This window comes from Plecotus auritus, assembly GCF_963455305.1.
Source record: "Plecotus auritus genome assembly, chromosome: 2".
Taxonomy (NCBI): Eukaryota; Metazoa; Chordata; class Mammalia; order Chiroptera; family Vespertilionidae; genus Plecotus; species Plecotus auritus.
This window is the reverse complement of record NC_137771.1, coordinates 227,801,083-227,813,019: the sequence shown is the minus strand read 5'-3', so window position 1 is coordinate 227,813,019 and position 11,937 is coordinate 227,801,083. Positions and strand designations below refer to the sequence as shown.

The window sequence follows — 11,937 nt, the reverse complement described above, 5'->3', positions numbered from 1 at the left end:
ACACACACATTATATATATACTGTATACACACACACACACACACATATATATATAGTATATGTACACACACACACCAACTACATATATATGTACACACACATATACACACAAAATAATTGGGTGAGCACCACCCAGCACTTCAGGAGACCCAAGCCTCTGGGCCAGTGATGGTGTGGACTCTGGCACTGGGAGGCAGCAGAGAGAGGGGTGCCATGTCCAGCCCAAAGAACTTTCAGGATCCTTGCTTGAGATGGACACTAAAAGCAGGAACTCCAAGACCAGCAGCAGCCTGGTTTGCAGGTACCCAACCCCCACCCCCACCCCCAGGCTCAGCACCACCCTGGCTAAGGCCAGGGAGCCAGGTGCCAGGGAGCCAGGCATAAAACGAGGCTCAACAAGGGTAACTATTTTTCCTAACGGACATGAGCTTCCTTAGGTTCCTAATAACCTACACACACTAGTTCTCTAGCCAAAGGGCCTTTAGTCTTCACACGAGGAGATACTGTAAGAACAATCCTATATAATAGAGAGGTAATATGCAAATTGACTGTCACACCCTCACAAGATGGCTGCCAACGACCAGGCGGGGTGTGTGTGTGTGTGTGTGTGTGTGTGTGTGTGTACAGTGAGGGGCGACTAGGCTGGCAGGGGCTGAGGGGGGGGGGGGGGGCGCGGGGCAGAGTTAGGGGTGACCAGGCAGGCAAGCAATTAGGAGCCAGTGGTCCAGGATTGTGAGTGGGATCCTGGATTGGAGAGGGTGCAGGCTGGGCTGAGGGGACGCCCCCCCCCCCCCCGCCCTGTGCATGAATTTTGTGCACCAGGCCTCTAGCCCTACATAATGAAAGGCTAATATGCAAACTGCCTCCTTGGGAGTTCCACTGGGAGACCAGGAGTTCAATCGCTAGCTATGATGTGCGCTGACCACCAGGGGGCGGTGTGGAACATGGCAGGCGACCAGGGGTGATGGCCAGGTGCTAAGGGAGTGAGGGAAGGAGGAGGCGGGAAAGCTGGGAGATGGGGAACCGGATCAGCCGCGATCGCTGGCCAGGCCTAGGGACCCCACCCGTGCGCACCGGGCCTCTAGTATAAGAATAAGGCTCCCTGTGTTTCCACTTGAAGGACAGTGAACAGTATATTCTGTTCAGGAAGCATTTTATTGTTGCTCCAGGTTTAACATTTTCACCGACAGAAACATCGGCGGGTTCAGAACACCTCCCGCATGGCCTTGCTCAGCTTCTGGATCTTGGTTTTCGCAGACATGTCGACATACTTCTCTCCAATGCGCACAATCATCCCGCCCATGATGGACGGGTCAGTCTAGGAGAGGAAACGGGATGGAAGTGTGAAAACACACGGACCTTGCGCCAAGCAGGGGAAAGACGAAAAGCACTTCCAATGCTACGTGAGCCGACGCCGAGACGTGAGCACACCCAGGAGGGCAGGTCAGCCGCGAGTGCACTCGGCAGCCGTTCCGAGGGGAAGTGCCAAGTCCCAGGACAGGCACACCCGCCCAGACAGACCTGAGTGACAGCCCGAGGAAACACCACGTAACCAAAACCTACCTTCACCTCCATCTTCAATACTTGGCCTTTCGCCAGGAAGCTGTTGAGGACCGTCTTTAATTCAGAGAGAGAGGCTTCATCTAGAGCCTGGGAAGGAACATAACCCTCTTTACGCTCAGATCAAGCAGAACGGACACTTCCCGCATCGCCCCACATCGCCCCGGGAGGCCCCATCGCCCCACATCGCCCCGGGAGGCCCCATCGCCCCGGGAGGCCGCATCGCCCCACATCACCCCGGGAGGCCCCATCGCCCCACATCGCCCCGGGAGGCCCCATCGCCCCACATCGCCCCGGGAGGCCCCATCGCCCCGGGAGGCCGCATCGCCCCACATCACCCCGGGAGGCCCCATCGCCCCACATCGCCCCGGGAGGCCCCATCGCCCCGGGAGGCCGCATCGCCCCACATCACCCCGGGAGGCCCCATCGCCCCACATCACCCCGGGAGGCCGCATCGCCCCACATCACCCCGGGAGGCCCCATCGCCCCACATCACCCCGGGAGGCCCCATCGCCCCACATCACCCCGGGAGGCCCCATCGCCCCACATCACCCCGGGAGGCCGCCATCGCCCCGGGAGGCCCCATCGCCCAGGTAGGCCCCATCGCCCCACATCACCCCGGGAGGCCCCATCACCCCGGTAGGCCCCATCACCCCACATCACCCCGGGAGGCCCACATCACCCTGAGAGGCCAGCAGTCATTATTCCCACTACACGTGTGTGAGAACTGAGGCTCACAGTGGTTAAGAAACCTACTTCACGTGTGAGACCCACTCCATGTGACGTGTGTGAGACCCACTTCATGTGTGCACTTCACGGGTGGCTAAGAAACTCACACAAGCCAAAACCGGTTTGGCTCAGTGGATAGAGCGTCGGCCTGCGGACTCAAGGGTCCCAGGTTCGATTCCGGTCAAGGGCATGTACCTTGGTTGCGGGCACATCCCCAGTAGCGGGCGTGCAAGAGGCAGCTGATCGATGTTTCTCTCTCATCGATGTTTCTAACTCTCTATCCCCCTCCCTTCCTCTCTTCCTCTCTGTAAAAAATCAATAAAATATATTAAAAAAAAAAAAAAAAAAAAAAAAAAAAGAAACTCACACAAGGATGCCCAGGGAGTGAGAACTAGCGCCATTTGAAATCAGACTATTTCTAAAGTCGATGCCCTTAGTCACTAATCCAAGTGCATGTCTTTTTAAAGAGTGAGCGACCTGCCCCGGGCCTGGCCATGGGACCGTGTGGCCCTCGAGCTGGTAAATGTCCCTGAACCTGGCCGGCCAGGCTGGAGCATCGTTCTGCTACGCCAAGGTTGTGGTTCCACCTGCGGTCGGGCACACACAGGAACCGACCACTGAAGGTGTGAGTAAGTGGAACACAGATCGATGTCTCGCCCCGTCTCTGAAATCAATTAATAAACGGAATGGAATGGAATGTCCCTGACGCCGCCCGTTGGAGACGCAGAGCGCCGGATGGACTAGGAACGGCCGCCAGGAGGCCAGGTGCTGCAGACGCCGAGCACACCTGCCGCGCCCTCCGGGGTGAAGTCCCACAGACGGTTCCCTACACTGAAGTGCAGCAGGAAAAGACGGACTCAAGACAAGACAATGAACTCTGGGGAGGGGGTGCCCGAAGGAGCATGGGCTGCTGAGAGAGGTCTGAGTTCAAATCCAGGCTTCACCGCTTGTGACAGAAGAACTTAACCTCCCTGGGCTGGTCTCCTCGCCGGTAACATAGAGAGAATGGTACTTCTACTTCGCATGGACCGTGGACAATGAATTACACAAGTGCCCAGCACATGGAGGGGTTCAGCAAATGGCGGCTACGACAGCCCACGCCATCAAGACAGCAAGAGTAAAGGGCCTGTGCACCCCACACTCTCCCCTTCACCCCCGAAGACTGGAAACGCGAGTCTCAGTAACGTAACAAAGAACTCACACCTGCATCGGAGCACAAACCTAGCACCCTCAGCCCGTCTCCAGCCGTAGGAACAGCCCCCGGTCAGGGAGGCGTGAAGGTGCACGCAGCCGCTCCAGAGCGCAGGCTCACGGAAGCTGGCGGAACAGAGCAAACCTCCGGGGACAGGTCACCTTTCCCCATGCCTTGATTTTCGCCCGTTCTCTCTCTTTTGTTCTGCCAAACGCGGTGCGCGAAACGCCAGGCGGACGCGGCGGCCACAGCCCCACTTACAGACGCAGTGGTCACTGTGCACGGGACCTCTCCCCGGTGGACGCTCATCATGGTGGAAAAGGCAGAAATGACGGCGGGGGTGCTGGTCAGGCGGCCATTTTCAGCGAGCAAATCTGGGGAAGTGAAGGTGTTTCAGTAACTGGACACTCACTTAAAATGGTCATTCATGGGTATTACAGTCACCTCCAAAGCATCATTTGTGGCCTGAAAATATTATATTTGGCCCTAGCTGGGTTGGCTCAGTGGATAGAGTGTTGGCCTGCGGACAGAAAGGCCCGGGTTCTATTCTGGTCAAGGGCACATGCCTGGTTGCAGGCTCGATCCCCAGTAGGGGGTGTGCAGGAGGCAGCCAATCAATGATTCTCTCTCATCATTGATGTTTCTCTCTCTCCCTCGCCCTTCCTCTCTGAAATCAATAAAAATACATTTAAAAAATATATTTAATACTCTTTAAGAACGTGAATGGTGATGATGTAATTGTTATTTAATGTTAGTTTCTTTCCTTAAAAAAGACTGCACCAACATGCATTTAAATTAGGAAGGGGTGTGCGTCTTACCCAGATTTGCAACAGATACATATGTGCTTAATCCCTTCACCTTTCTCACCCACCCCCTCCCCTCTGACAGCTGTCGGTCTGTTCTCTGTCTCTGTGAGTCTGCTTCTCTTTCTTTTGTTCGTTAGATTCCACCTCTGAGTGAGATCACAGGGCACTTGTCCTCTCTGGCCGGCTAAGTGCCCTCAGCATACTGCTCTCAGGTCCCTCCATGCTGTGGCAAAGGGTAGGAGTTCCTTCCGTTTACAGCCGAGTGGGGTTCCACGTGTGCCTGCACCACTTGGCTGTTCCCAGATCTTGGCTTGGCTGTTGTACACACACTGCTGTGAAGAAACACTTCCAAATTAGTGTTCCGGGTTTCTTCAGACATATTGCCAGAAGCGAACGGCCGAGTCACAGGCGGTTCCACTTTAAAATTTTGAGGACCTTCCACAGTTTTCCAGTGGCTGCACCGTCTGTATTGCCACCAACAGGGCACGAGGTTCCCTTTTCTCCACAGCCTCCCAGCACTCGTGTGTTGGCTGATGAAAGCCACTCGGTCAGGTGTGAGGTGATGTCCCATAGTTATAACTTGCTTCTCTCTGCTTAGTGATGGTGAGCAGCTTTCCATGTGTATTGGCCATCTGCATGCTCTCTTTGGAGAGGTGTCCATTCAGGTCCTTTGCCCATTTTTTAAACTGGATTGTTTTTTTGGTGTCGAGTTGCATTAGTTCTTTATAAATTTTGGATATTAACCCGTCGGATGTATCACCAGTGAATATGTTCTCCTATTCAGTGGGTTGTCTTTTAATTTTGTTGATGGTTTCTTTGCTGTGCAAAAATTTTTTAGTTTGATGCAGTCCCACTTTTTATTTCCCTTGTCCCAAAAAGTACACTGAGTGGCCAGATTATTATTTTCTCTGAACACATAATAATCTGGCCACTCAATGTATATCTTATATAATAAAAGGCTAATATGCAAATTGTCCCCTTGACCAGGAGTTCGACCAGTAGGCAGGCTGGCCAACTGCCCATGTCCCCTCCCCCTGGCCAGGCTGGCCAGACCCCACCCATGCACGAATTCATGCACCAGGCCTCTAATACACACACACACACACACACACACACACACACACACACTCTCAGTGGCCAGATTATTATACATTACGAGATCATAATAATCTGGCCACTCAGTGTATATCGGAAAAAATATTGCTATAAGAGATGTCTGAGACTTTACTATGTTTTCTTCTAAGATTTTTATGGTTTTGAGTCTAACATTTAAGTCTTTAATCCATTTTGAGTTTATTCTTGTGCATGGTATAAGAAGATGGACTAATGTCATTTTTTTTGCATGTACCTGTCCAGTTTTCCCAACACCATTCATTCCATAGATTATCTTTGCCCCACTGTATGTTCTTGCCTCCTCTGTCAAATATTAATTGTCCATAGAGGCATGGGTTTAGTTCTGGGCTCTCCATTCTGCTCCATTGATCTAAATGTCTGTTTTGTGCCAGTGCCAGGCCGTTTTGATTATTCACGGTCTTTGTGGTTCCATACAGATTTTTGGAATATTTGTTCTAGCTCTGTGAATCTACCACTGGCATCTCAATAGGAATTGTGTTGAATCTATACATTGCTTTGGCTAGAATGGACATTTTAATGATATTAATTCTTCCTATTCATGAGCATGGTATACAATTTACTCGTATGTTCTTCAATTTCTTTCTTTGGTGTCTTATAATTTTCTAAGTATAGGTGGTTTACATCCTTGGTTAAATTTGCTCCGAGTTTTTTTTTTTTAATGTGACTGTAAATGGGCTTGTTTTCTTAGTTCGCCTTTCTGATAGTTCATTATTGGTGTATAAATATGCCAATGGCTTCCGGATATTTTGTCTTCTACTTTACTAAGTTATCAGTTCTATAGTTTTTTGGTGGGATTTTTAGGGTTCTCTCTCTACATAGTATCACGCCATCTACAAATAATAATATTTTTCCTTTTTAGTTTCCAATTGGATGCCTTTTCTTTTTTGGTCTGATTGCGGTGGCCATGGCCAGGCCTTCCAGTGCTAGGCTGGATATGAGAGGTGAAAGCAGACGCCCATCGTGTTCCTGATTTTAAGGGCAATGCTTTTAGCTTTGCCTGCTGAGTATGATGTTGGCTGTAGGTGTGTCATATAAAGCCTTTGTTATATTGAGGTATGTTCCCGCTATTCCCACTTTGCTGAGTTTTGATCATAAATGGGTGTTGGATTTTTATCCTTCAATTGGTTTATGTGCTGTATCACATTAATTTATTTGCATATATTGTACCAGCCTGCATCCCTGGAATAAATCCCACTTGGCCATGGCGTATGATCTTTTAAATGTATCGCTGGAGATCTGATTTGCTAATATTTTGCTGAGGATTTTAGCACCTGTGTTCATCAGAGATACTGGCCTGTAATTTTTTTGCTCTGTAGTGTCTTTATCTGGTTTTGGAATTAGGATAATGCTGGCCTTATAAAATGAGCTTGGGAGTCTTCACTCCTCTTGGATTTTTTGGGTTAGAGAAGGAGAGGTGTAAGCTCGTTTGAACATTAGTTCTTCTTTGAATATTTTGTCACGGCTTGCAATCTGATCTTCAAATGGAGGTCACAGAATTGAACATTCGGCTACAAATCCACAAATTAACACTGTGTATATTACAGAACAGTGCACGAAAGACATTCTCTGGAACCTGTATTCTGAGTCGACCATGGGGTTTGAAAGCACCTGATGAACTGCAGGAAGCAAATTTCACCAAGGACAGAGGAACAGCCAGGCTACCAACATTCCGTTGGTGTGAGTCCCACTGGCGGCCCCGGGGGTTGAGATACTGAGATCAGACATTCTTACATCTCAGCATCTTTAGCCAGTGCCCCCAAACTTGAACCCACAGATGGTTCACTGGGGAGAGTCAAGGACTCACTGTCAAGGGCAGCTGGTGCCCATGCGCCTGCCCCTGGCCCGCACCCCCACAGCCAATCTGCAGAGACTCGGGGAGAAAGATCTAGTACTTACTGATCAGGTTGGACGTGAGCGGAGAAAACTTCTCTTTGGTGGTCATGTCATTCAGGCTTTTCACTTTAACAGAACGCTTTGTAAAGGGATTCAAAATTGAAGCGGCCATTTTGGGTTCCTTCAGGATTTGCTAAAAGTGACAAAAAAGAATTTCTTCAGTTCCTTAGAGCATCAACGATCCCAGCTGCCACACACATACTTCTTATGAATCATGTATTTCGTGAATTAAACTGGCACGCTCAAAGCACAAAGAAGTTTATAATCAAATAATCTTCTCTGCCTTTAGGAATACACCACACCATGATTTCACACAGGAGACACTATTTCTTGAAAAATGCAGACACTTTTTGAAATTTCTTAAAATTAACTTTTGCTTTTCGACAGAGACTATAAAAAAGGTAAGCACGCCAAAGATCCAGTTCACTGCGTATTTAACGTATTTAATATGGGGACTACCCTAGTTCTTCACGTACTGAGAGGATGCTAGCAATGCCAGCACTCAGGTGCAGACCTAACGGTGCCACCCCTGGAGGGCCTCTGCGTCTCGGGCTGACCCTCTGTGCTACCTCTCAGAGCTCGAGAACCAGTCCAGCCCGGTGTGTGGTGCTTCCGAACAGCCTCCCCCCCTTTCGGGAGGGAGAGCAGGCAGGAAACAGGAGTGCAGGCACCGGAGAGAGCCCTTTGTCTCCCCTTTGTGAAACCACACGTCTGGATCCAGTGACCGACGCTGCTTCCATCTCTGTTACACCCCTGCCTGCCTGCCCGCAGTTACTGCGTCAGCAGCTTCTCCCTGGCACCTGCCTGGGTCCTGTCTCTGATCCGCTGCCATCTAATGAGAAACTGCCATGTGGTGGCCCCAAACAAACATTCTTCCCGAACCACTGCTGGATTACATACATGAAAGCATTCTGGAATCTGGGCCGCTCAATGGACATTCAGCGATGCCCTGTAGCACCACACTTCTCTCACTTACAGTCTTAAGGCAAGGGGCTCCGTTCTACATCTTCACCGACTTCCGGTTTTAGACAAATCCCATCCCACAACCCAGGTCGTTCCCTGAAGGAAGAAAATACAGTTGGAATGTAGTACGTAACGGGCAGGAAAGCTACTTACTGCTATTCTTGCCAGCTCCTTTTCTACTTGTTCCAGTTTATTCTGTTTAGATGCAGCAGAATACAGAGCAGTGGCATAGCGGCCTTCGACACCGTATATCTGAACAGGTGGCTTTAAAAAAAGGTGGGGCAGGGGACAAAAAGGGAAATCAGTTAATATTCTACTGTCAATAGCAGAATTAAATAGTTGTAACTTTAAGAAGACATCTTGTGTAGCATACGAATTTAACTATGTTGTCAGAGAGCTATCCTGAATGGCAATTCTCAAATTAGAAGTCTTTCCCGGCCGGTCGATCTTTGAACCTCCAGTTCCTCCCGCAGAGCGAGGGCCGTAGGAAAGACAGTGTCCAGCACCCGTTCCAGCCTAACCACCTAGAATAGAGTCCGTTACTTAGGAGATGGGCTGGCTGCCCTTGAATGCAATGCTGTTCCGTTTCAAGTAGGGGAGGTTTTTAATAGCGATGGGAGGCAGTTTTGAACATGTGAGAGCCTCGAAAGCAGTTTTCATGAAACATGTACAGCACGCTCCGGGCATGTCAGAGGAATGCTGTCTCTTACAGAGCCTCCTCACCAGTGGAGCCCTTCAGCCATTTACTATGTGCCTGAGGCTGGACGTGTTTCTCACAGTACCCTGCAGGCGTCCTCTGCACCCGGCCCTCGGCGTACAACTACCCCCTCACCCCCCACCCCACCCCCAAGTGGTGCTGTGTGGCTGCAGAGACAAGCTCAGGCTCTGAATGAGGTCTGGTTCCAGGGCAATCCCAGGACCAAGCTGAGTGACACGGGACAAGTCCTCCCAGGGTCTCCATTTCCTCTTGTGAAGTGGGAAGGCCAGCGACTCCCCATCCTTGTTCCGGGGCTCAGGGACCCTCCCGTTTAAAGGTTACCTATGTGCCCGCCGCACAGCAGGCATTCGACACTATGCGTTCCCTAGCCCCATGCGCCCGGCACGTTTTGGAGCCACAACAGTGCACACGTGCAGGCCCTCACGGTATTGCTGCTTTACAATGACAAAGAAGAAGCTGACCTACCCGCACCAGCTTGGCGAACGGCCGGGCCACAGACGTGCTGAAGCATCGCACCTTTGAAACAAAGGAAAGCAGGTCAAGCTCGGATACCCGAGGACTGTCTCAGCCGTGGGCAAACTACGGCCCGCGGGCCGGATCTGGCCCGTTCGGCTGTTCTATCCGGCCCGCGGAGCCAAAAGAGCGGAGGGTTCTCTTGCTCTCCCCTCCGCTCCTTTACTTTGAATTTGTATTAGTTCACACAAACACTCCATCCATGCTTTTGTTCCGGCCCTCCGGTCCAGTTTAAGAACCCACTGTGGCCCTCGAGTCAAAAAGTTTGCCCACCCCTGGTCTACATCGAAGCCAATCGGTCATTTTACATATGACCTGGGCACGGTCAGGTTCTCCTGCTTCTCCGTGTCATCACAGACTGAATGAGGGCGAGCTGCTCTTCGTCAGGAGAGAATTTCCCCGCGGAGAGCCAGGCCCAGCTGCTTGGGAAGGTGCCTTCCCACGGGGAGCTCGATTGCTAGGGCAGGCTGAGGCCGGCGCTCCAGAATAAAGAGAAAACGCTCATTTCGACGACACTGGTGTTTCAATGTTTAGCATTTATAGTACCACCCTCAGCAGGATTTTACTACAAAGTGGCAGGGTTCCCGGCATCATCTGCAAGAGCTGTACCTTCTCAGAACCCAAGTGCTGTCTGGGAATAAGGCTTAGCCCTGAGCTGGGAGCAGGGGCCGCTGTGAGAACCGGCTCCGGTTCTGAGAGGGCAGCTCAGCCCACGGAGGGACAGCCACCTGCAGGGGCACGGGTCCCCTTCGCACAACCCAGCTCCGCAGTGTTTACAACAAAACCGGCTGTGAGGATGGAAAGCCTCTGTGACACCTGTGGGAAAGTTAGGTGAGCGGCCAGAGGTCAGGACGGGTAAAGCGTCGCCTGGGCAAAGGGCATAAAAGGGCGCGCGGGCTTCCTCTCCATCTTCCGTGAGACTCGGGGGGTTCGGAGCTCCGCTCTACCCCTGACTGGCCGAGCAGGACGGATCCTTTAACCGCGGCCGTCTCACTTGCCCTGTCAGAACGTGAGGCGTGCTTTACAAGCATTCATTCCTCAGCATTACAACGACCCCCGCGGGTCAGATCACCACCCCGAAGGGAGACGGACGATCTGGGGGTGGGCCATGTCCTTAGCTCGCAATGCGCGGAAGCCGGGGGCCCAGCTCCTGGGGCCTCAGGCCTGCAGCTCCCCGGAGCCGCTCGGAGGACGCCGAGGTCAGGCCCGCGCTTCCTGCCCGCCGCGCCCGGGGTGCGGGTGCGCGGCCGCCCGAGCCGCTTTGCGTCGCCCCCACTCGCCGGACCCCACGACCCTGAACGGCGGCCACGCTCCCCAGCTGTGGCCTCGCACTGTGGCTCTAGGGGTCCGGCGCGGTCACCCCAGGAGGCATCCTCCCGCCGGCTTTCAGGGCCTCCACCATCTCACCTGCCGGGAGAGCCCGGACACTGCTGGCGAGGCCATCTTCTCCCCGGCGGCTGGAGGTCAAACCCGGGATGGGAGGGAGGCGCGAGGGCGCATGCGTGCGTCAGCGTAGCCGCTCGGCCCGCTGGGAAATGTAGGCGTAGGTCGTCAGGCCGCATGCGCTGGGTGCTCCCTCGCGCTGGGAGTTGTAGTCCTTAGAGGCGGGAGATAAACTACTGGACTGGGGATGGGTCTGGTGGGCTGAGAGTACCTGAAGATGGAGTCCTTGCTTAACCAGGTGGCCCTGGCAGGTCTGATCTTACTTGGGAATGGACGTAGTGTCCCCAGCTTTACATTTTCCACGTAGATAAACACGGTGGCATTTGTTCCACGCCACATTCATCACTGGCATCGTTAGCATCTTTTTTTTTTTTTAATATATTTTATTGATTTTTATGGAGAGGGGTAGAGAGTTAGAAACATCGATGAGAGAGAAACATCGACCAGCTGCCTCCTGCACACCTCCCACTGGGGATGTGCCTGCAACCAAGGTACATGCCCTTGACCGGAATCGAACCTGGGACCCTTCAGTCCGCAGGCCGATGCCCCATCCACTGAGCCAAACCGGTCAGGGGATCGTTAGCATCTTTCTCCCTTCTTCCAACCACCCAAAGGGTTTCGAGCGCAGCTCCTCACGCTGTACTTAAAAACAACAAACAAACAAACAAACAAACAAAAACGAACCTTACAGCTCCAGAAGCAGACACTATGTGCCTGTACCTGGGACATGACTGCCCCTTCTGGGGAGTGTGATAATCCGAGAATCAGACCTGAAACAGGAGACCTGGGGTGTGAACAAGCGTGGCCCGGAAGCTGAGGGCCCAGCACTCGCCTTTAAAAGCAGCCTCTGTCCAACCTGTCTCCCCTGAGTGGAGCTCAATCCGATGTTCTCCTCCGTGCAGAATAGAGTTGGCCCACAGAGGGCGAGGTTGGAGTTACCCGCCTGCAATAATGGGGTCCTGCGGTCCATTGAAACGTGTGTGTTT

General features: G+C 52.3%; 1 protein-coding gene across 1 annotated transcript; it reads right to left on the bottom strand.

Moving 5' to 3' along the window:
- Positions 1–1,136: 1,136 nt before the first annotated feature.
- Positions 1,137–11,035, bottom strand: ATP5PO (ATP synthase peripheral stalk subunit OSCP). The gene is made up of 7 exons (XM_080656256.1): positions 10,916–11,035; positions 9,461–9,511; positions 8,431–8,541; positions 7,318–7,447; positions 3,743–3,855; positions 1,564–1,650; positions 1,137–1,318 (listed from the first exon to the last, which is right to left on the bottom strand). The coding sequence occupies exons 1-7, from the start codon at positions 10,949–10,951 to the stop codon at positions 1,205–1,207; spliced, it is 642 nt and encodes a 213-aa protein (XP_080512382.1). The 5' UTR covers positions 10,952–11,035; the 3' UTR covers positions 1,137–1,204.
- Positions 11,036–11,937: the final 902 nt, after the last annotated feature.

What these genes read in the sequence shown, in the direction of transcription:
- ATP5PO (XM_080656256.1), bottom strand. Translation starts at nt 10,951, where the DNA reads ATGGCCTCGCCAGCAGTGTCCGGGCTCTCCCGGCAG. An exon ending in GCTCACGTCCAACCTGATCA is followed by an intron (nt 3,856 to 7,317) that starts GTAAGTACTAGA and finishes TCACTTCCCCAG; the next exon opens with ATTTGCTCGCTGAAAATGGC. An exon ending in GCACAGTGACCACTGCGTCT is followed by an intron (nt 1,651 to 3,742) that starts GTAAGTGGGGCT and finishes GTTCCTTCCCAG; the next exon opens with GCTCTAGATGAAGCCTCTCT.